The sequence below is a fragment of the Ahaetulla prasina genome, chromosome 17, assembly GCF_028640845.1.
Source record: "Ahaetulla prasina isolate Xishuangbanna chromosome 17, ASM2864084v1, whole genome shotgun sequence".
NCBI lineage: Eukaryota > Metazoa > Chordata > Lepidosauria > Squamata > Colubridae > Ahaetulla > Ahaetulla prasina.
The window spans coordinates 637,319-657,278 of record NC_080555.1 but is presented as its reverse complement, the minus strand read 5'-3'; the positions used below and the strand labels follow the sequence as shown (position 1 = coordinate 657,278).

Here is a 19,960-nt window from a genome sequence, read left to right as displayed (position 1 = left end):
GGAGAGGAAGGGGAGGGGGCTCCTGCTCCGTTCCTAGAGAGGAAGCTGGTTTGGCCAAGGGCAAGCCTGGGAATCTTGGGGTCTTAAGGCCCCCCCCCCAAAAAAAAGGAAGGACTCGGAACAGGCCCATTAAAGGGGGTGATGCTGCCCAGGGAATATCTGTGGACCTCTATAAATTGCTGCAGCAGCCCGTGGGAGGGGAGGGTCTTGAAGCTCTCACCCATCAACTGCATTCTATGCTCCCCACCCCCATCCCCGTCCCGGGGGGGGGGCGGAGTGGGAGATATCCTGCCAATGCCCCCGCTCCCAATTCAAGGGAGGCTCGAGTTGTGCTTCAAGCAGTGAAGAATCAGGGAAGAGAGATGCTTTGCGCCCCCTCCTTGCATTCAACTGTCTGGGGAGGAAAATGGGCACCGGGGTTGATGGGTGGGTGGGAAATCTTCATTAGTGACACAAGGTACATACACACATTCACACAAACACATACACACACTCTCTCGTGCCCTGTGTGAGTCCGGAGATGGGAGCGCACTCCCCAACTGCACGGGAGAAACGGAGCCCTCCCGTCCCCAGTCCGTCTCCCCCCCCCAGGGACCCCCGAAACACAGGCAAGGGGCTGGAAAGCCGGGGGACACGGAGGAGAAGAGTTGTAATACTGAAATAAAAAAGATCCGAGGAAGGAGGCGACCCTCGGTTCTGTCCCTCCTCCGGAGGCAAATCTCAACAAGGTCCTTGCGCATGATCCTTCACGTGGGGGGGAAGGAGACACAATGCCCCCCCCCACCCCCATTTACAGTCCACAGTCTCCCCGGGCTCCTCTGGTGGCTGCCTCCCTCTCCTTGCAGAGGCCCAGCCCAGCGGCGTCCGTCCGTCCGGTCTGTCCTGGACCCTGGGCTGGGAGGAGGAGGGGGAGGACAGGGGAGGACGGGAGAGCTGCCGGAGGGGAAGGTCCGGTCCTGGCCGTCACATGATGCCGTTGGTGAGGTACTGGAAGCCGTCGTAGAGCTTGGTGGTGAGCGAGCGCATGCTGCCATCCACCAGCTGCTCGATCAGCACCTGCAGCTGCTCCTCTGTCATATTCATGTGGAAGCGCTCCTTCAGGTTCCGGATGGTGCTGGAGCCGTGGAAGCAGGGAAGCTGGGAGCCTGCCGGGGGGGAGGGGGAGCAGGGGGACAGAGGCAAAGAGAGGTCAGGGGGTCTCGGACAACTCGCCGCAGGACAAGAGCTACACTCGTATATCAATTAAACGGTGGAACAGAATCATTAAAGGATGCAAAAGGAGGGACGGAACGCAAGGCGAACGGCAAAAAATTAAAATATTCTTAAATAATTAAACAGAATTGTTAAAATTGTTCCACAGCAACTTGTCCTGCTGTGACTTGGCCGTGGCTAGTTGTCCCATTCTGGAGGCCAGGAGGGTGCAGGGACCCCCAGGGGACCCCATGTCAGACCTGGTCTCCTAGGAAAGAAATCCTCCCAACTCCACGAGCAGCGGAAAGATGGTTTGGAGGAAGAGCCAGAGGTTACAGGGGAGCAAAGCCAGAACTAAGATTCTGCATCCGAATATCCCCTCAAGAACTTTCCCCCTGCTCCTTCTGCCCCCCCCCGCCCCCCGCCCTGGTCATCTCCCAATTGTCCAGTCCTATTTGACTAAGATGTTTTGGTACCTCACCCTGCAACGGTTAGGTAGATGGAGAGCATCAACTTCCCTTCCCAGGTATTGAGGCCTCTGGGTGTCTCTGGAGGGTACGAAGATCGCTTCCCACAGCCCCTTCCCCCCATAGTTCATGACAGACCCCTCCTCCCTTGAGGACCCTAACACACCTTGCTGCATGATCTCCACAATCTGCACCACCTTGTCCATGTGTTTGCGAGCGGCAATTAGGCCCTGCAGCATCAACATCTTGAAGTAGTTGAACATGTCTCCCCCAATGCCGCCCATCACCTGTGGGGAGGGAGGGGCACATTGCAAGGCAGGAAGGACACCCCCCCCCCAGGAATTCACATTTTTCAGAGAACGGCTCCCCTCTGTTACAGGTAGCCCACAGCTTACTTCAACAGAGCCCAAAATTTCTTTTTTTTTTTAATTCAAAAAGTTTTACAAAAAAAAAATATCCCCCCCTTTCCCCAACCTCCTCCTTCACTAATCCTCCCCTCTGACTTCCCGGAAGAAGCACAAGGTATAGTTAAAAATAAAACAAACATATGCTAAGAAAATTTTTCCCCAAAACTATTATACCAATTTTCCCTCTCTAGCTCTGACTTCCTCCTAACATAACCAAAATCCTTCAAAAAAAATTAACAATTAACAGTAATAAAATATATAAATCAATAGAACAAATTAATCCTAAAGTATTTAAAACCAGCTAAAGCATAAAAATCCAATCCAATTCAGAGAATATCTCCCTTATAGCTTCTATAACCATATAATTTTTCCCCCAGGTCTTTCTTACATAAGATCTTTCAAGAATATTCTATTTAAAATTCAGTACAACACATTATAAAATTTCAATACAGAAAATTACAATATCTATTCAACTTTAGTCCTTCCTCGTCAAAATCCAGTATAAATCCAAATACCTAGTCTTTTATGATAGATATAAAACATATAATCAACCCATTTCTTCCAGATCTTCCTCACATATTGTCTTTCAGGGACACTAATATTTTTGTCTATTAATATTTCAATACAACCTTGTTTCAAGGATAATATGGCTCCCCTCTGTTACAGGTAGCCCACAGCTTACTTCAACAGAGCCCAAAATTTCTGTTATTAACTGAGACATTTAAGTGAATTTTCTCCCATTTTATGACCTTTCTTGCTGCAGTTGTTAAATGAATCATTGCAGCTGTTAAGTGAGGAACCTGGTTATTAAGCGAATCAGGCTTTCCCAATGCTTTTGAGAACTCTGCAAGGGTCGTGTGACTAATGGTCATAATTCACTTTTTTCAGTGCTGTTGTAACTTCAGTCACTAAACGGACTGTTGCAAGTCAAGGACTATCCGGATAGGTAGTCCTCGATTTATGGCTGTAAGGAAGCCTGCCCCTTACGGCCGTAGAGCAGGACATCACGTGCCCGCCCACGATTCCGCGGAGTTGCCTCCACTTCAAGCGGCACCAACTTACGTCCACAAACTCGGCGGTCAGTTTGAAGGCCGAGGTTTCGAAACCCAGATTACGGGGGGAGCTGGACAGGATGAAGCCGAAGTCGATGTGGATGATGTGGCCGTGCGCGTCCAACAGGATGTTGCCATTGTGCCTGGGGAGGGAGGGTGGAGGAGGAGAAAAAACTGTATTTTGAGTTTTTGCAAAAGAAGTCCCGCCTCTCCCCCTCGTGCCAGCGTTTTAATTTCTTTGAATTAAATATATCTCGGGCAGGGGGTTTTCAAGGACCCTTGGTAAAGGCACTCAGTACATGCCCAGGAGCCAGAACCGGCCCCTCCAGCCTCACCTGTCCTTCACCTGCAGCAGGTAGCAGACCAGGCAGTAGCCGGCGCAGCTCTGCACGAAGTTGCGCTGGGCGGTGAGGAAGCCCTCGGAGGTGAACTGGCCATGCTCCTGCAGGAAGAAGTCCAGCAGGGAGAGCTGCGACTGCTTCTTCACCTGGTGGATGGAGACGGCGTTGACCACGGGCTCAATCATGCCGCTGTCGGCCGAGATGACCAGGATTTTGTAAGGCTTGATCCACAGGGGGACCCGCTCCTGCTCCCAGATGGCCTGCAAGGGAAGACCGGAGGGCTGGGCACAGAGGCCGGGGAGGGGGGGAGGGGAGGGGATTTCTGCCCCCCGCCCCACACCTAGTCTTAATTCCAAAGGCAGGTGGAGGAGATTGGAAGCCCCCTGACCCATCACCTCTGGGGTGCAGACAAGACCCCCCTCCAACCCCTTCCCGTCTTTGCTTGCTTGCTTGCTTCCTCCCTCGTTTCTCCTTCCCTTTCTTCCTCCTTTCCTTCCTTCCTCCCTTTCTTCCTGCCTCCCTCGTTTCTCCTTCCCTCTTTCCTTTCCTTTTTCCCTCCCTCCCTCCCTCTTCTTCCTCCTTTCCTTCCTTCCTTCCTTCCTCCCTTTCTTCCTGCCTCCCTCCCTTACCTGAAGCTGCTTGAGCACCTGGAAGGCCAGCAGCTCCTGCCGGAGGTCGTCCCCACACTTCACGATCATGGAGAGGAGCCGCCAGTTGGGCAGGTGGCCGTAAGGGGAGCCCTCTCGGATCCGCCTGGGGACAGCAAGGAAAGGCTGAGCCTCCCACTGGCCTCCATTTGAGGGGTGGGGTGGCCCTCCTCCAGGGAGCCTCCCGGACCAGCCCAGGAGGCCAACAGGTACGGCAGCTGCCCCTCCTGGCTTCATCAGCAAAGAGAAACGAAGGGCTGCCCTCCCCCCTCCTTTTCCTTCCGCTGAGTCCTCTTCTTAAGCCTGGAAAGTCCCTGGATTTTGCACTGGCTGCCCCACAGTCTTGCTTAAAGCAGCATTTTTCAACCTTGGCAACTTGAAGATGAGTGGATTGCAACTCCCAGAAATCTATGCTGCCTGGGGAACTCTGGGAGTTGAAGTCCACCCACCGTAAGGATCCCAGGAAGGGCTTCATTGGCTCCCAGGGGCCCAGCCGGGCTCTCCTGGCCACCTCAGAGGCCACAGAGAGCCCCCACCCCCAGACCCATCCTCACCTCACTTTCTCCTGCCAGGGCTCCTTCAGGGCGACAGCCGAGGGGTCTTCAGGGTCCCTCTTGAAGGAGGTTGGCGTGTGGGCCAGCTGCTCGGAGAGACGCCGCCTACGGAAGGGAACACAGGTCAGCCGTGCTTCTGCGGGGAGGAGGGCTGAATGGCCAGGCCCCTTCCAGCCCCTCTGGTGCCCACTTGCTAATTGGACAGACAGACAGACAGACGTGGCTTTTGGGTTTTAAACCACTTCCAGAAGAATGGGAGGCATTAAAACCCCTCCTGAAAATCCACAGTTCCCATCATCAACACCTTCTTCTAAGAGCAGACTAAATTGTTTTATCCTTACGCATGAAGGCAAATATCTGTGTCCCAGGATAATGTCGCAAAATTGAATCTGGATGGGTCAGAAGGACCAGACGTTTACCCTTCCAAGCTGTTGGGCTCCCCGAGGATGGGCTTCAGCAAGCACGAGGAGTCCGAACGCTCGGATAGGTAAACCTCTGGTCCCGCTGACCAACCCAGATTTGATCTTGTTTTCTTCTTCTTTTTTCCCTAGACCTGGGATCTAAGGTGGGATCAGCCAAAGGGGGCCTCCCTGCCTCACTTCAATGAATGGACTCCGGCAGCCTCATTCCTGCCCCTCCATGTGTCACCTGACCAGGGCCGAGGGCGGCTGAAGCAGGGTCCCTTCACCTGATGTCTCCCGCAGCGATGAAAACTGGCTCCTTGCTCTCCTGGCTGGTGATGCTGTCCACCGAGAACTGCGAGATGTTGTCGCAGCTGCTGGTGTGTAGCTCGGGCAGCTGGAGGGCAGAGGAAGCAGGGCCTGAGTGCCCGAGGGGGACGGTCCGGGATAGGAGCCAAGCGCCGTCCCTCTGACCGACTCCCCTCCTTCGAGCCGCCTCTCCGTCCCTCCCCTCCTGGCCCCCGTTCCATCCCTGGCCACTCACCTCCACCTGCAGCTCCCCGATGTCGTCCACAGACCAGGCCTCGTCATCGTTGTCGTAGTTGGGCACGGTAGTGAAGCTGCTGGCGCGCTGCTCATAGGTGATGCCGCACTCGGGCAGGTTCTCCACCGAGCGGGTGCTGCGGATCCGGTTCTCGGGGATCCGGGCCGGGACGTTCGTGGTGTCGAAGTTTTCGCACTCAAGTACTTCTACGTAGATCAAGTAGGGAGCCTGCGGGAGGGGTGGGGGGGAAAGAGAAGGGGAGATGTGTGAATGTGAGGAGGGGTGTCGTTCTCCGGATGAACACTCTGCTCTTCTAGGATGCCCCACTGCACGGAAATGGGGTGTCCTGGCCTAGGCTGGCACTTTGGGGGGCATGTATAGGTAGCCCTCAACTGATGAACGTTCATTTAGCGACTGTTCAAGGTTACAACCCTGAAGTGACTGACAATCAGTCCTCGGACTTACAACTATGACAACCCCCCACGGATGTGTGAGCGACATTGGGGGCCTTTGTCAACAGGCCTCCCCCTTTGCAACGGTTGCCGAGTGTCCCACGATCACCATCAAAGTCACTGGGGGAAGCCAGATTCGTTTAACGACCAAATGATCCACTTAACGGCTGCATGTATTTATTTACTGTGGCAAAATAGGTTCCCAAATTGGGCAGGAGTCAATTTAACAATCGCCCCACTTAGCCACAAAAATAACCCTAACTCCCTTGGCCGTCGTCCTTCTCCCTCCATGGCCCCGCCAGCCCCGCTTCACCTTGTCCTTGGAGTTCAGGACCACCGCCTGGGTGTGGGGCACCCGCACCACGTGGTGGTCAAAGCCGGCGGTGGGCAGCCAGACCCGGGCGGGCAGCTTGTGGTTGAGCAGGGACAGCTCTGAGATCAGCCTCTGCGTCTTCTGCTCCTTGGTGGGCAGCGTGGTCAGCCGCTTCCCGATGGCCATCAGCGACTTGATGAATTCCCGCTCGGGGGCCAGACGGACGGGCTGCGGGGGGGGGGGGGTGTTGGAGGTGGGGGAAGAAAAGAGAGAAGGTGAAGCCCAGTGGCTGCGAAGAGCTCCCACCAGGAGGTCCAGGGCTGCCAAGACCCTTTCAGCTGGAGGTCTTATTTTGCAGAGAGAAGGGGAGGGGGGCCTTCTGGTGAATCCCCTCCCTCTAATCATTCCAGATGCGCTGCAAGAGCTGACCAGCTCGGCCAAAGGGTCAGCCACCATCTCTGGCTGTGGGGAGAAGCAGAGCGAAAAACCCCCACCTTTGCAATGAACTCTGAACTGAGCCCCCTGCCAGAAGCCCAGACTTGGGGTGGGGGGGCTTGTAGAGCGACTCTCAGCAGGAGGAGAAAGAACACAAGGGGTGTCGGGCGTCCTCTTCACCCTGGCTAAAGGCTAGGCTGACCCTCGCTCTACGGACGTCCTTGGCTCTCAACGCCCAGTCCTGCGCCCCGGGGGAGGATTCGCACCCTCCACTCGTGCCTTTTCCCTGCAGGTCCCCTCCATTTTCTCTCCCACCAAGACGTGGGGTGAAAACCACCTAGGTGCACTGTATCGGCGTCTCTCCTCCAACAAGCCAACCACGGCATAAATCGAAGTCCCACCTGGGTGCAGCCGCCCAGCCCCAAAAGGGAGGCACCTTCCTTGACCTCTAAGCCAACTGGGGGGGCCCCCAGGAGCAGGAGACCCTCGCTGAGCCAGAAAGAGGAGGGGGGAGGGCTTCGCTTCAGACTTTTGGCCAGGTGGGGGCAGCACTGAGCGTGGGAAAGCCCACTCGGCGACCAGGCGAGCCACCCGGGTTCTACCCTTGGGGGGGGGGGCTGCTCTGTCCCTGCTCTCAAAACCTCCCCGTCCTCATAAAACCTCCCACTTCCATCCAAGGGGTTTATTAACATTTATTTAATAAATGGCATAGGACCGGGTTATTTACGAGACCACCTGCTGCTACCAATAGCCTCCCATCGACCTGTGTGCTCCCATAGAGAGGGTCTCCTCAGGGTGCCTCGGTCAAACAATGTAGACTGGCGACCCCCAGGGGAAGAGCCTTCTCTGTGGGGGCTCCTGCCCTCTGGAATGAGCTGCCTCCGAGGATACGTCAACTTCCTGACCTCAGGACCTTCCGCCGCGAGTTAAAGACCTTTCTATTTCATCGTGCAGGGCTGGCTTAATGAAGTTTTTATTGGGGTTTTATTATAGTCTTATATTCCTTCAGCCTTTAATTTAAGTAGTTTTTAAATGTTTTTTAACTTTTCTGAGTTGTGCTTTTACCCTGGCTGTAAACCGCCCTGAGTCCTTCGGGAGAAGGGCGGTATATAAATTAAATAAATAAATTTGTATGAGCATCAACCTCACACCCACCCTGGAAAGAACGAGAATTAATTTTAGGCAGAAGGAGAAACGGATGATTGAGGGGGGGGAGGAGTGTCAGGATTGTGGATGAAACCCCTTGCCAAGCCCCCCCCCATTTATTTTTCTCTGTTTACCAGTCTCGCCCTGCGACCCAACACAACCGAGGGGGAAAGTAGAGGTTTGCGGAAGGAAAATAAAACTTTGATTGGCACGAGCAAAATTTCAGCAGAAAGAAAGAAAAAAAACAAACCCAAGAACAACACCCCCAATTCTTAATCTGAGGCAGCAAAGGAAGAGTTGGAAGAGTCGCACCAGACCCAGGACATGCTAAATCAAAACAAATCTCGGTCCCCAAAAACAGCATTTCCTCTTTTTTTTCCAGACGAAGTTACGGGGCGTCTGCAGCCTCCGAGGCAGGTCAGTTGTGGGAACGGCCGAAACTTTGCAAACTTTGGGAACTTTGCAAGATAAGGAAGATGATGCAGGCGGGAATTACGGGGGGCACTGTGACGGTCGTAAGTCTGAAGACCGGTCATTAAGTCCCTTTCTTCACTGTAACTTCAAATGTGAAGTGTTGAGCGGGGGGGGGGGCTCCACCCTTAAAGGGGGTGGGTTGGCTGTGGCAGAAGTAGCTGAGATGCTTTGAAGAAAGCAGGCACTGTGTTTGGCCATGCAGAATTTACTGCTTTTAAGATCCTGGCATGCGCTGGACGGTGGCATGGTTCTTTCAGGAGGGCGGGGTGGCGGTGGCTGGAAGATGAGAGAGGCACAGCCCCCAATGCAGCCCCCCCAGCAGTGCAGGATCTCACTTGCAAAGGGGGAAGGAGGAGGAGTTGGGGGAGACCTTGTGATGCCAAGGCTAATCAGGAGGGTCATGAGAGGAAATGCTGCTGGGGGAGAAGGGGGGCTGAGTGGGGTCATAAGGTGGGGGGAGAGGGAGGAAGACAGGAAAGAGGCAGGCAGCTGGGTTGAGTGGGGAGGGGGCAGAAATGGGGGGGCACTTACGGAACAAAATGATCTATCGAGACTTTCGGAGCTCGATGACAGTTCCTGGGAAATGAATGAGGGGGGGCGAGGGGGGAGGATGGATTTCCAGAGGGGAGGGAGGGAGGGGGGAAAGTTGAGGAGAGAAAAGGTGAGAGTTTAAAAAAATCAGCTCTTCGTACACGCCCCCCCCATCCTGCTCCCCCCCCACCCCAACTGCATCCGACCGAAGAAACGGGATTGTTCCTTTAAGAGTTGGAGACCTGCTGGGGAAGGGCAGCCTCTCTGGGGCCTTAAAAAGCTAGACTGCCCCTGGATAGGGAAGCTCCACCAGCTCTGATGGGAGGGCCAGATCTCAATTACAGATTAGGGACCCTTCTGCAATCTTCATGGCCCTCCGTTGGGGAAGCAGGGAAGAAGCAAGGGGGGGGCTTGGAAGCCGTGGGGCAGATGTGGGGCCCAAAGGGGTCCCTGTTGCAAGGGGGAGATGCAAACCTCGCTGCAAAAACGCCAGGAAGAGGAAGGAGGGGTGCCTGCGGGGGGTGTGTGTGTCTTGGCTGGTCTTAAACAAAGTAAGCTTTGAATGGGGGACCACCAGGAGATCCATGGGGGTGGGGGGGGAGGGAAGAGTGGAAATAAGAGCATCGAGAGGCCTTTGGGGAGCAGCATCCGAGCCACACACACACCCCCGCCGCCCACCTTGGCTGAAAAAGTCCCAGGAAGGAAGGAAAGTCGGAGGCCCCCCACTCCCTCCCCCCACCTCCCACTTTCCCCACCAGGAGCAGTGGGGCCTTGCGGAAAGCACTTGCAACACTTCCTCCAAAGAGCCACTTGAACTTGACAGCCCTCTGGACTCTGCCCCACCTCAGCCTCACCAGGCACCCCCAGAGAAGGTGGGGGGCTTCCCCTCCAGTGACACAGACCTGACCCCAACTCCAGAATACTTTAAAAGAGGGAGGGAGGGAGGGGAGATAGAGACAATTTGTTTTTAAACTTTTATTTTCTCTTTGACTTTGTTTTACTATTTACGTCTTATTCTCCTTATGACCAAATCTCAGGAAAACCACCTAACCCTCCAGCCTCCTCCGCTCTGCCAACTGGTGGAGGGCCAGGACTCCCAATCCCATCATCCCGAGGTGACTCAGCTGCCCTCCTGAGGCTGACCTCTCACCCATCCCTCCAGGACGGAGGCGGCGGCTGCTGCCCTCCAAGCAAACAGGAAGTGGCTGCGGTGGGGCAGGCAGCCTCCCGCCCCACAGGGCTCCCTCTGACTCAGCCTCCTTTCGGCTGCCAAAGGTTACCTGTGGGTGTGAACAGGGGGCGGGGGAGACGCTGGGCACATTTTGTCCCAGGACTGGAAAGGAGCGGCTTTGGTGAGGGGCACCCTCCCGGTGCTTGGCTTTCGAGTGGGGGGCTGGGATGCCCCCCCGCAAAGGGCAGGAAGGACCGAAGCAACCTTGGATGAGATTTTGAGACACCGTTCAAACAAAACAAGCATTTGTCTCTCGGCCTAGCCTACCTTACAGGGTTGTTCTGGTTATCAGAAGGGGAGAGAGAAAGAGAGAGAGCGCTGTTTTTTAAGAGGTTGTTTTTTTTTCCTTTCCAGTCTAGTTTTTAATCCTTTCTTTCCTTGGCTACGGAGAGTGGCAGGGCGGCCTTAAGTAAAGCAGAAAGGTCTTCGGGGTCCCCCGGATGGTGACTCTGGGCCGGACCGAGCCTTGAAGTGGCCGGATGGCGGCAGCAGCAACAGCAGCAGGCGGGCACGGCGGCCAGGCCCCAGGAGGGGGTGCCAAGACGCCCTGGGCTGAATGGAGCTGGTGTGTCCATCATGAACAGGCACGACGGTTCCCAGTTGGCACCCAGCAGCCTCCCAGCATCCGGCTCTCTATCGGCCCGTTGTGCTCGGCCCAACAATGAACTGGCTGGGAGTTCAATAGGGAGGGCACCGGGGAGGGGAGGGCTGGGGGGGTGAGCAAGGAGACCCAGCCGAAGCCTGGCGTGCGCATCAGGAGACTGAGCCCTCGGCAGCTCCAGCGTGACCAGCAGTCTTGCAGGGGGAAGAAAAAGGGGTTGGAGGGCGGCATTAGGCAGCAGAGCCTGTCCTGACTGCTGGAGGCTCAGCCTAGCCCGCCTTACAGGGCTGTTGTGAGGCAGGCAGGACCATAGACTGGGTAAAATGGAAAAGAAATTAAAAAGAAAAAGTATATATTATTAGAAAATCGGAGTTGCTCAGATACCAAATAGGGGAAATATTGCACAACAAAGGAGAAAGAAAGGAGAGTGAAGTAGAAGGTAAGATAGAAGAGCGAGAGAGAGGAATGGAAGGAAGGGGAAAGGAGAGGAAGAAAGGATAGGGGACAAGAGTAGGAGAGAAGGTGAGAAAGGGGGAAAAAAGGGGAGGATTGGGGGAAAGGAAGGGGAAGTGGGGAAGAGGAAGGAGAGGCGGAAAGAAGAAAGTAGGAGAGGAGGGAGGGAAGGGAAAGGAAGGAGGAGGAGGAGGAGAAGAAGAAGGTTTGTGGTGAAATGAGGAAAAAGAAAAGGTAGAAGCAACCCCGAATGCAATTCAAATGCCTTATTTTTATGCTTTCTTTAGAAAAAATAAGTATATGTATGACCCATTATGGATAAGAGAATGTACATTTAGAACATGTGTATAAGAAATAAAAATAAAAATAAATTCAAAAAAAAAAAAGGAAACGACCGAGGGGGGCAGGATTTTCCTTCCAGACTGTGACAGCAACAAGAAAACACACCGCAGCGTCCGATTTAATGGGAATTGTGGATACAAAGGAAGTCAAGAGAAGACGGACCCACAACTTCCCTTCTGACTGGCGCAAGCACACCCTCTCCACGAAGCCCGAGTCCCCCCATCTCACCCCCCCACATACAAATAACTGTCTTTGGGATGAGCCAGTCCCTACCGAAGCAGGAAAGACAAGAAATGAGTGGACACGCTGGGGTTCACACAACCCCTGGGCAGGTTCCACCAGCCACCGTGACCGATTCCCACCACAAATCTCCGTCAGCATCGCGAAGAGAAGGGAAAGGCCCCCTTCCCACCCACCCACCCTGCCCGAGAAGGAAGCCGAGCCGGGCCCCGTAACGGGTGTTACCTCGTCCTCGTTCTCCACCTTGGGGTTGCTGGCGGTGCGCTTCAGGTTGCTGCCCAGGCTGATGCTGACGGTGGCGTCCGACTTGGAGCGCTGGTGAGTCCGCTTGGTGGGGGAGAGCCCGGCCTCGGGGGCCGGCACCAGTGGGGGCAGCTCCCTCTTCCGGGCGGCTGGCTTGAGCTCGTCGGACAGGATGAGCTTGCGCAGCTTGGTGCCGCGCGAATGGCGCTGGGTGGAGATGTGCATGTCGGAGGAGTAGGCGCCCAGCAGCAGGGCGCACTGCAGGGAGAAGTTGATGCTCTGCCGGCAGCGGTGGACGATGTAGGGCTTGATGGCGTCGCCCACGTCCTCGTCCATGTGGATGTACATGTTGAGCAGCTGCGGCAGGTAGAAGCCCACCTCCTCGGGGCGGAAGCAGAAGAGCCGGTTCCCGATGTAGGCCTGCACGCCGGGCTCCTTCGAGTTGTAGAGGTACGAGATGGCCATGGAGATGTCGAAGAGCTTGGACTCGAAAAGCCGCAGCAGCCACGACTGCTTGGCCGAGTTGTTCTTCTGGCGCCGACGGACGCCCTTCACGGAGTTCGGGGGGTGCTCGTCCTCCTCCCAGATCTTCTCGGGGGGGTCGTCCAGACACTTGATCTCGCAGCACTCGCCGTTCAGCCCCGGCCAGCGGCCCCCTCCCTTCCTGTCCTTGGCCCGGATGGACCCGTCCGGCGAGACGCAGTGCATCGACTTGACCTTCTCCAGAACTTCCTCGCAGGCCTTCTTGGCCACCTCGGGGTCGATCACGGCCAGATCGCCCACCCCTTCCGCGATGACCCCGAGGGCCGGCCCGCCACCCTCTCCCTGGGGAGGCACGGTGGCCGAGGTCTCCGCTGGCGTCTCCTCTCCCGGAGGGGGTTCTGCGGCAGAGTGACTCATGTCCACGGTGGGCCTGTCCTCTTTCACAGCTGGAAAACAGGAGAAGGTTCCTCTTTTTTTAAGGGCTTCAAACAAAGACCAAAATCCACTTTTGCCACCCAGAGTCAGGAGGGGTCGCCGGATTTCCTGATTTCTCAGGGCAAGCGGCTGACTTTGTAACTTCACGCTGATCGTTTTTCAATTTAAAAAAAAAAACTGGGAAGAAAGAATGGCAAAACACTTCTGCTGGGCCATCTAGAAGAAATCTTAACTCCCTCTGGGTGACGAGATCTTAACTCTGGGTGACGAGAATTACCACGAAAGTGTCGTGAAGCAGGGGGCTCCAACCGTGGCCACTTTAAGACTTGTGGACTTCAACTCAAGACCTGCTGGCTGAGGAATTCTGGGAGTTGAAGTCCACAAGTGTTAAAGTGGCCACGGTTGGAGACACCCTCCTATAAAGCCGACTCCCATTGGCTCAGAAAATATAAATGAACCAAAATCTCCATCCTGGCTTGGGACAGACTCAGCTTAGCCGGGTCTTAACGGGGCCTAAGAGCACCAGAGGGCAGCTCCTTGGACCAGAACTGAAGGATGTCATCTAGAGCCCCCCCACCAAAAAAGAGGGAAGAGTTTGATCCCACTTGCAATCTCCTGTCGTGGCATCTGGAGATGGCCTCTGCGCATGGCTGTGGGCGCTCATCCCCTCCGGAGGATCCCGAAAGGGACCCAAGGGCAGGAACCTCATCCCTGGTTCCTTTTCCCCCCAACTGGCTCCCAATTAGAAGCCAAAAAACTCTTGGAGTGGTGCACGAAGGAAGGGAAGGAGGGAGGGAGGGAGGAAGGGAGGGAGTGAATAGGAAGGAAGGAGGGAAGGAAGTGAATGAGAAGGAAGGAAGGAAAGATGATGAAAAGGGAGGGAAAGAAAGACAATTTCAGAAACAATGGCAGGAGGGCAGTTACAAAGGAGGGAATTTGGCAGGACTTTACAAACAGAGAAAGGATTCTCCAAGAGCCACAAAGGGGGGGAGAAGGAGGGGCGAAGGCCTTCACTGCCGGGCACTCTTGCCAAAAACAGGGCCCTTCGCCCAAGCAGGCGCCTCCCAGGGACCCTCCAAGAGGCGGCGGCTTCTGCATCGGAAACAGGGGTCAGAGCTGCCCAGCAACGGAGCAAAAGCTCATCAGTTAAAATAGATGCTCTATTTAAAGTGATTAAAACATCATCCTCTTAAGCGCATCCGAGCAGCCTCTTCTGAACCTCTGCCAAGACCCCAAAGTGGGCCGACCCCAAGGCGGGTTCACACCCTCCGCCAAAGTACCGGAGACCTACGGAAAGAAAGCAAGCAAAGCGAACCACGTTCGGATCCAACCGGGCCCAACCCGGCTTAGTCCCTCTGAGACTCTCGCCTGCCTGCCACGGCTCCCCTCCTGGGATTAAGCCCCACACACGCCACCTCTAATCCCGCTCTTTTGCTGAAAGGAGCCCCTCCTGCCAAGCCCAAGCGGCCGGCTGGCGGATCACAAGGTCGGTCGGAAATTACAGGCTTCCCCGCTAATCGGGAGGGCAAAGTTGAGTCCACAGCAAATTCCCGGCTTATCGGGCCGGCTTCTTCTCTCTAGCAATTCTTCTCCGCCCTGGTTTTAACAAACGGGAAAATCTATTTAATCCACTGGGGGATTTTTGTTGTTGGTTTTTTTTTGCAAGTTTCTAAAGCTGCCGCACCCACCCCAAGACCGATCCACCAACTGTACTGCAGTCCTTCCTAGCCTGACTGGGGTTTCCCCAAAGTCCAAAATGCAGGCGGCTCTTTTCCAAAGGTGGGTCTCTTGGGGCTGAGATTCAAGTCAGGGGCGGGGCCCCTACAGACCCCCCCCACCCAGAGTGCCCCCCCTCCCCCTAAGGAATTTAATAAATAAACGGCCGGAAGAAACCGGAGCTCAGCAGCTGCAGGTCCAGCAGAATTTCCACCTGGGTGGGACGATCAATTGGCCGAGTCCAGCTCAGTCTTGCACAGACGGCCACCCGATGCTCCCTCTCCACCCTGCTTGCAGGTAGAGTGCCCTCAAACAGAGAGGTTCCACTCCACCCTAAGTAAAAATGTCATGCACCTCCAGTCTTTTTTTCTTTTTAACTCGCAAGCTTCTCTCATCGCACGTCGCAAGGAAGGCCTTCCGCCTACGCAGGCGCCCCCCTCGCTCAGACATCGGCTGACATCTGGTTCCCATTACGGGGCCTGCCTTTTCCCTGTGCTCAGCACTTGGCAGATTTCACGTACGCCCTTTGCCGCCCCCCCCCCCAAAAAGACCAAACATACAGTCATCATCAAGTTGCGCCCACCGTGCTCCGTGTCAAACCCTCATTTCAAGAGCTGGTTTGGGGATTTGGGAGGGGCGGGGACAGAGGGGTGTAAAGAGAGGATTAGGGCTGTAGCCCAGATTAACAATGCAGTTGGTGGAACAAAACAAACACACTTTCTCTTTGGAGAACAAACGGCCGCATAAAACAAACGAGGCGTCTTTCCATGCACTACGCAGTGCTCAAGAGGGACCAGAAACTTGCTCAGTCCTACAGCCGCCATCCTCATCATCCTCAAGCTGCATCCTTCTTCTGCCCCCACCTCACGGGTTTGCATCTCTCTTCTTTCTTTTGGTTCCCTACTCCACCTCTTGTTTGCGGCCTCTTTCTCCCGAATTAGCAATTCCGAAGAGAAGGTGCCACTCCAAAGAAGGCCCCGTGCCCAGCAGCTGCTAGCCAACCCAGGCAGGGCAGAAGACGGTGCTCTCCTCTGTCAGAAGAGCCTAGTTTGAAAGTGCTTTCCTGACTTGGCCTGGGCCCCAGGTTCACTAAGGCTACAGAGCACGGAACTGGAACGGCAACCTTCCATTATCCCCATCCCAGCTGGGCAAGATGGGTCCAAGGCTAGATTCGCACCCAGCTGAATCCCTACTTCATCCAATTCCACCCCAGGGATCCTCCTTCTTGGACCAGATCCCAAAGGTGGCTGAGATCAGACGGAGTCTCACACCACAGGTGATGCACCCCATCCTGGCACCCATTGAAGGAAGGCTCCGTGGCTGCTTGGGAGAGGCACTTGAACCCTCAGCCGTGCACGGCCGCTCGGAAGGAAGGGGGAAGCTGCCTTCTCTTTCCCAGGCAGAAAAAGGCGAGTCCAAACAGGCTGTGCCATTGCTGAGTCACCCCTGCCCAGATTCTCCCAGGGCCCCTGCCAGCCCATGCGTCACCCACAGACACGCGTGTGGGAAAACCACTTGGCTGGCCACACTACAGGTTGGGGGTGGGGTGGGGCATTCCCCCTTGCACCCCACCTGTCTGCAATAGCGACACTGGCTCAACCCCACTGGGCTCCTCCGCCCTGCTCTTTGCTCTCAGCTGAGCTGGTTGTGCAAATTCAGCCTCTGTGGCTCGCAAACCACAATTCGTGGCCACAAACTCAGCTGACTTGCTGGAAAGCCCGGTGGAAGGGTGATGCCCAGGCCAGGCCAAAGTAGATTCCTGCTGGCTGCCACTCAGGGAGGCACAAGAGAAGGACGTCAACTTTAAACGTAACTATTTTAAGAAGGACCCTTTTCTGAAAGGCTTTTTTTTTTGAAGGGGGGGGGAGAATGAAGTGTTAAAAACTGGCCGCATCCAAGAGAGGCGGTAAAGCTGTCACTTGCCTGTTTCATTTCTATCTTCTCGGCCCTGCTGCCCGGTTCAGACGCACCTCCATGGCACCGGTTGAGTCGGCCATCTTCAGAGGAGGCCTCGCCAAGGGATTTTGCAGGCTGACTCTTACCGGCTGTTGGGGAAGAGGAGAAAAGGAGAGGCTCATCAGCAGGAAAACGGGGGTCTCGGGTGGTCGCTCAGCTGCTTGGAACTCAGCCTCAGTCCAGCCGCCCCCTCCCCCCACTGACTTTTGGCAGGAGCCCTGTAACTGGAGATCCCTCTTGAAAAGCAAAAATCCTGGAAGGACATTTGGCGCACGCAACTTGCAAAGGGACCCCCCCACCCCCACCCGTCCTTTCTGCTTCCCTTTGGCAAAGCAGCTGGTCTGGCTTCCAGAGCCAAATCCAAGCCGGCACCCATTCGCACAACCCGATTCCACGCTTGCAGATGAAAAACCTGGACGGATGTTCACAGCGCACGCGATCGAGGCGACGCAAGCTCCCTTTTGAGCGGGGTGGGTGGGTGGGGATCCCTTTCTGATCCAGCCGCTCACTCACCTGGCCAACTGGCTCCCCGCCCCCGTCTGACTGGGCAGCACCAGGGAGACTGTCACTACCCCCAAGAAGCCAATTTGCATGTTTATGAAAGCTGGGATTGTAATTAAGGCTGCTTTAAACACAACTCCCCAAACTTGCTTTGCGGCAAAACTCAGACGCCGTCCCGGCGTTAATGCGAAATATTGGCAGAGACGAGGACGCTGATGGGAATGACAGCCGTCGCACGGGATCTCCAGAGCAGCCCTTCAAAAAAAGGGGGTTCGCATTAAAGCACCCCAGACTCCCAATGTTGCTCAACTTTGGCCGCCAGACTTCAATTCCCAGAATCCCCCAGCCCTGCAGGGACGGACCTCTGCCTACAAGACGCCCCCCACCCCCAGAACTAGAGGACCAGGCTTCCCAGCGGGCGGACTCCAGAGCCCATGGGGGGAGGGTGGATTCTGGGAGTTTGAAGTCCAGGCGTCTTAAATGCTGCGGAGAAAAGATCCTGTTGTCCGGCCTCCACCAACCGGTCACCTGCGCATCGCCCCGGGGAACCCAGGAAGCGGCTGATGGGCTTGCGGGTGGCCGGGCAGAGCAGCTCTTGCAGGGGGAGGAAGCGGCGCCTCTTCCGCCCGCAGCGCTTTTGCAACAGACCCTGCAGAAGCTGCGACGTTTGCAACCTCCCCCCACCCTCACCGCCTGCAGCCCTGGGGGGGTCCCGGGGGGGGAAGCGCCCAAAGGGACCGGAGGGGAGGGGGAGACCCTGGGGGGCCAAGGCTTTCGGGGTCTGCAAGGAGGGGAGGGAGAGGGGGCTTTGCAGAAAGTGGGGGCTATCCGCTCCAAGCGCTTCCCACCCTCTTTGCAGGGTCCGGGGGGGGGGCAGAAGGGAAAGGCAGGCGCTCTCCAGCTGGCGGGACTACACCGCCCATCATCCCCTGCCAAACGCACCCCTCCCCCCCGCCCTGCAGGGACGCGCCTGCGCCACCCCGAGGTTTCGGGGGGGGGACGCCCCCTCCCCTCTGCCCCGGAGGAACCAGGCGCCCCGGCGGGCGGACCCCAGACCCCACCCCCCCCCGCCCCACCCCCCGCGCCGCCGCCGCCGCCGCCTCTGCCGGGCCCAGCCGGGGCTGCCCGCGCGGCGCCTGAGGGTCCTTCGCGGGGAAAGGCCGGGGCGGGGCCAAGGGGGCGGTGGGGGCCGAGAGTAAGAGGAGGGGGGGTCGCCGCTTTCTTCGGGGGGGGTTCCGCTCGTCGCCCCCGCCCCCCACCGAGTCCTGCGAGGCCCCGCGAGAAGAGGCGGCGGAGGGGTGGCCGCGGCGGTGCCTGAGCGGAAGGGCCAAGCAGAGCGCATGCGCAAACCCCCCCGGGAGCGGCGCTTGTGCGCAGGCGCGCGGGGAGAGGCTCAGCTTTCTCCGCCTCCGGGTTGGGGAGCCGCGCGCGTCTCTGCGCTCGCGTGGAAAGGCGCCCTTTGCTCCCTGCGCCCACGCAGCCCTCGGGAACGGCCTCGCTGGGCCCGGATGCAAGATTCGCTTCCAAGTGCAATAGCCCAAAATTAATTCTCCCCCCTAAAAAAAGTTGGGGGACGCAGCTGGAAAGGGGGCGCTGGGAAGAAGACCCCCCCCCCGCATTCGCTTCCATGCATCTGGAGCATCCTCCGAATTGGGCCGGGCGGGCACCGCGAGGGGAGGGGCTGCTTCTGCAAGAAGGCTGAGATAGAGTGCGCCTGGCTGGGGCAGTTCCATTGTCCCTGCGGCAGACGAGATACCCCGTTTTATCAAAGGCGCCCGGCCAAAAAACCCCAGGCGCTTTTCCTCCCTGCAAAACGGGCGAAGCGAAGACAAGAACCACCTTAGATTAAAATCAAATAATCTTTTAATAAAAAATAAATTAGATTTGGACAAGGGGAAAAAAATGAAGGTGGACAAAACTAATCGGCGTACATTCAGCTTTATCATAGACATTTCTCTCTATATAAAATATATATATTTATATATATATATATAATCTGAACTCTGTAGGGACCGTTGCTATGATCTTACTACTTAGGTTTTAAAAGCTGCAAAGGGGAGTGGGGTTTATAGGTCCAAGAAGGTTACAAAAATCCCACCCACCCCTTTAACTTCTCATTTTCCTGGTGGGGATAATCAGATTTTTGGGTCCAGCTGCTGCATCTTTTATGTTGTAGCATATCAGACTGAAAAGGGGTTTTTAACTGCTTATTTTCAATTTAGAACAATTTAGTAACACGTTAGAACAATTAACCAGCGGAACTGCTTGCCTCCAGAAGTTGTAAATGCTCCAACACTGGAGGTTTTTAAGAAGAGATTGGACAACCATTTGTCTGAAGTGGTGTAGGGTTTCCTGCCTAAGCAGGGGGTTGGACTAGAAGACCTCCAAGGTCCCTTCCAACTCAGTTATTTTATTCTATTCTAAATTTAGGGAGTTGCTGGATTTAGCTGCACTGCAGGAAAATGTCTGTTTCCTTTCTAAAGAGACACAGGAAAGGAAGAGGGGAATATCCATCGTGGGATGACACAAATGTAACACTAACAAATCCTCTTTGTAACTTTTCCTTTGATAAATACTGTCATTTGTTTATGGCCTTTCTGGTTTGTGTGTGTGCAAACTTGGCCACTTTAAGACTTGTGGAATTCAACTCCCAGAATTCCCCAGCCAGCCATGCTGAATTCTGGGAGTTGAAGTCCACAAGTCTTAAAAGTGGCCAAGTTTGGGGGACCCCTGGTTTAGAAAGTCAAAAAGCACTTCCCCCCCACCAAGGCAACATGAAAAAGACACTCTGAATCATTTGAAAC

The 19,960-nt window shown here is 55.6% G+C and overlaps 2 protein-coding genes across 4 annotated transcripts; one reads left to right on the top strand and one right to left on the bottom strand.

Moving 5' to 3' along the window:
• Positions 1-632: 632 nt before the first annotated feature.
• Positions 633-18,446, bottom strand: PI4KB (phosphatidylinositol 4-kinase beta). Of its 3 annotated transcripts, XM_058159972.1 has the most exons (13): positions 17,169-17,324; positions 16,623-16,744; positions 12,048-12,994; positions 8,956-9,000; positions 6,370-6,597; positions 5,605-5,832; positions 5,348-5,457; positions 4,660-4,764; positions 4,088-4,211; positions 3,453-3,718; positions 3,128-3,260; positions 1,825-1,945; positions 633-1,145 (listed from the first exon to the last, which is right to left on the bottom strand). In XM_058159972.1, the coding sequence occupies exons 3-13, from the start codon at positions 12,963-12,965 to the stop codon at positions 964-966; spliced, it is 2,460 nt and encodes an 819-aa protein (XP_058015955.1). In that variant the 5' UTR covers positions 12,966-12,994; positions 16,623-16,744; positions 17,169-17,324; the 3' UTR covers positions 633-963. The 3 variants fall into 3 exon arrangements, with proteins under 3 accessions (XP_058015955.1, XP_058015956.1, XP_058015957.1); XM_058159973.1 differs by lacking the exon at positions 8,956-9,000 and having other exon boundaries at positions 17,169-17,321; XM_058159974.1 differs by lacking the exons at positions 8,956-9,000; positions 12,048-12,994; positions 17,169-17,324 and adding an exon at positions 18,238-18,446 and having other exon boundaries at positions 16,623-16,745.
• Positions 16,629-18,692, top strand: LOC131186789 (uncharacterized). The gene is made up of 3 exons (XM_058160712.1): positions 16,629-16,745; positions 17,299-18,016; positions 18,637-18,692. Exons 1-3 carry the CDS (start codon positions 16,674-16,676, stop codon positions 18,690-18,692), a joined length of 846 nt encoding a protein of 281 aa, XP_058016695.1. The 5' UTR covers positions 16,629-16,673.
• Positions 18,693-19,960: the final 1,268 nt, after the last annotated feature.

What these genes read in the sequence shown, in the direction of transcription:
- PI4KB (XM_058159972.1), bottom strand. Translation starts at nt 12,965, where the DNA reads ATGAGTCACTCTGCCGCAGAACCCCCTCCGGGAGAGGAGACGCCAGCG. An exon ending in ATCGCTGCGGGAGACATCAG is followed by an intron (nt 4,765 to 5,347) that starts GTGAAGGGACCC and finishes TCCCTTCCGTAG; the next exon opens with GCGGCGTCTCTCCGAGCAGC. An exon ending in TGTGGAGATCATGCAGCAAG is followed by an intron (nt 1,146 to 1,824) that starts GTGTGTTAGGGT and finishes CCCCCCCGGCAG; the next exon opens with GCTCCCAGCTTCCCTGCTTC.
- LOC131186789 (XM_058160712.1), top strand. Translation starts at nt 16,674, where the DNA reads ATGGCACCGGTTGAGTCGGCCATCTTCAGAGGAGGCCTCGCCAAGGGA. An exon ending in GCAGGCTGACTCTTACCGGC is followed by an intron (nt 16,746 to 17,298) that starts TGTTGGGGAAGA and finishes ACACAACTCCCC; the next exon opens with AAACTTGCTTTGCGGCAAAA. An exon ending in CTTCCCACCCTCTTTGCAGG is followed by an intron (nt 18,017 to 18,636) that starts GTCCGGGGGGGG and finishes GCGCCCACGCAG; the next exon opens with CCCTCGGGAACGGCCTCGCT.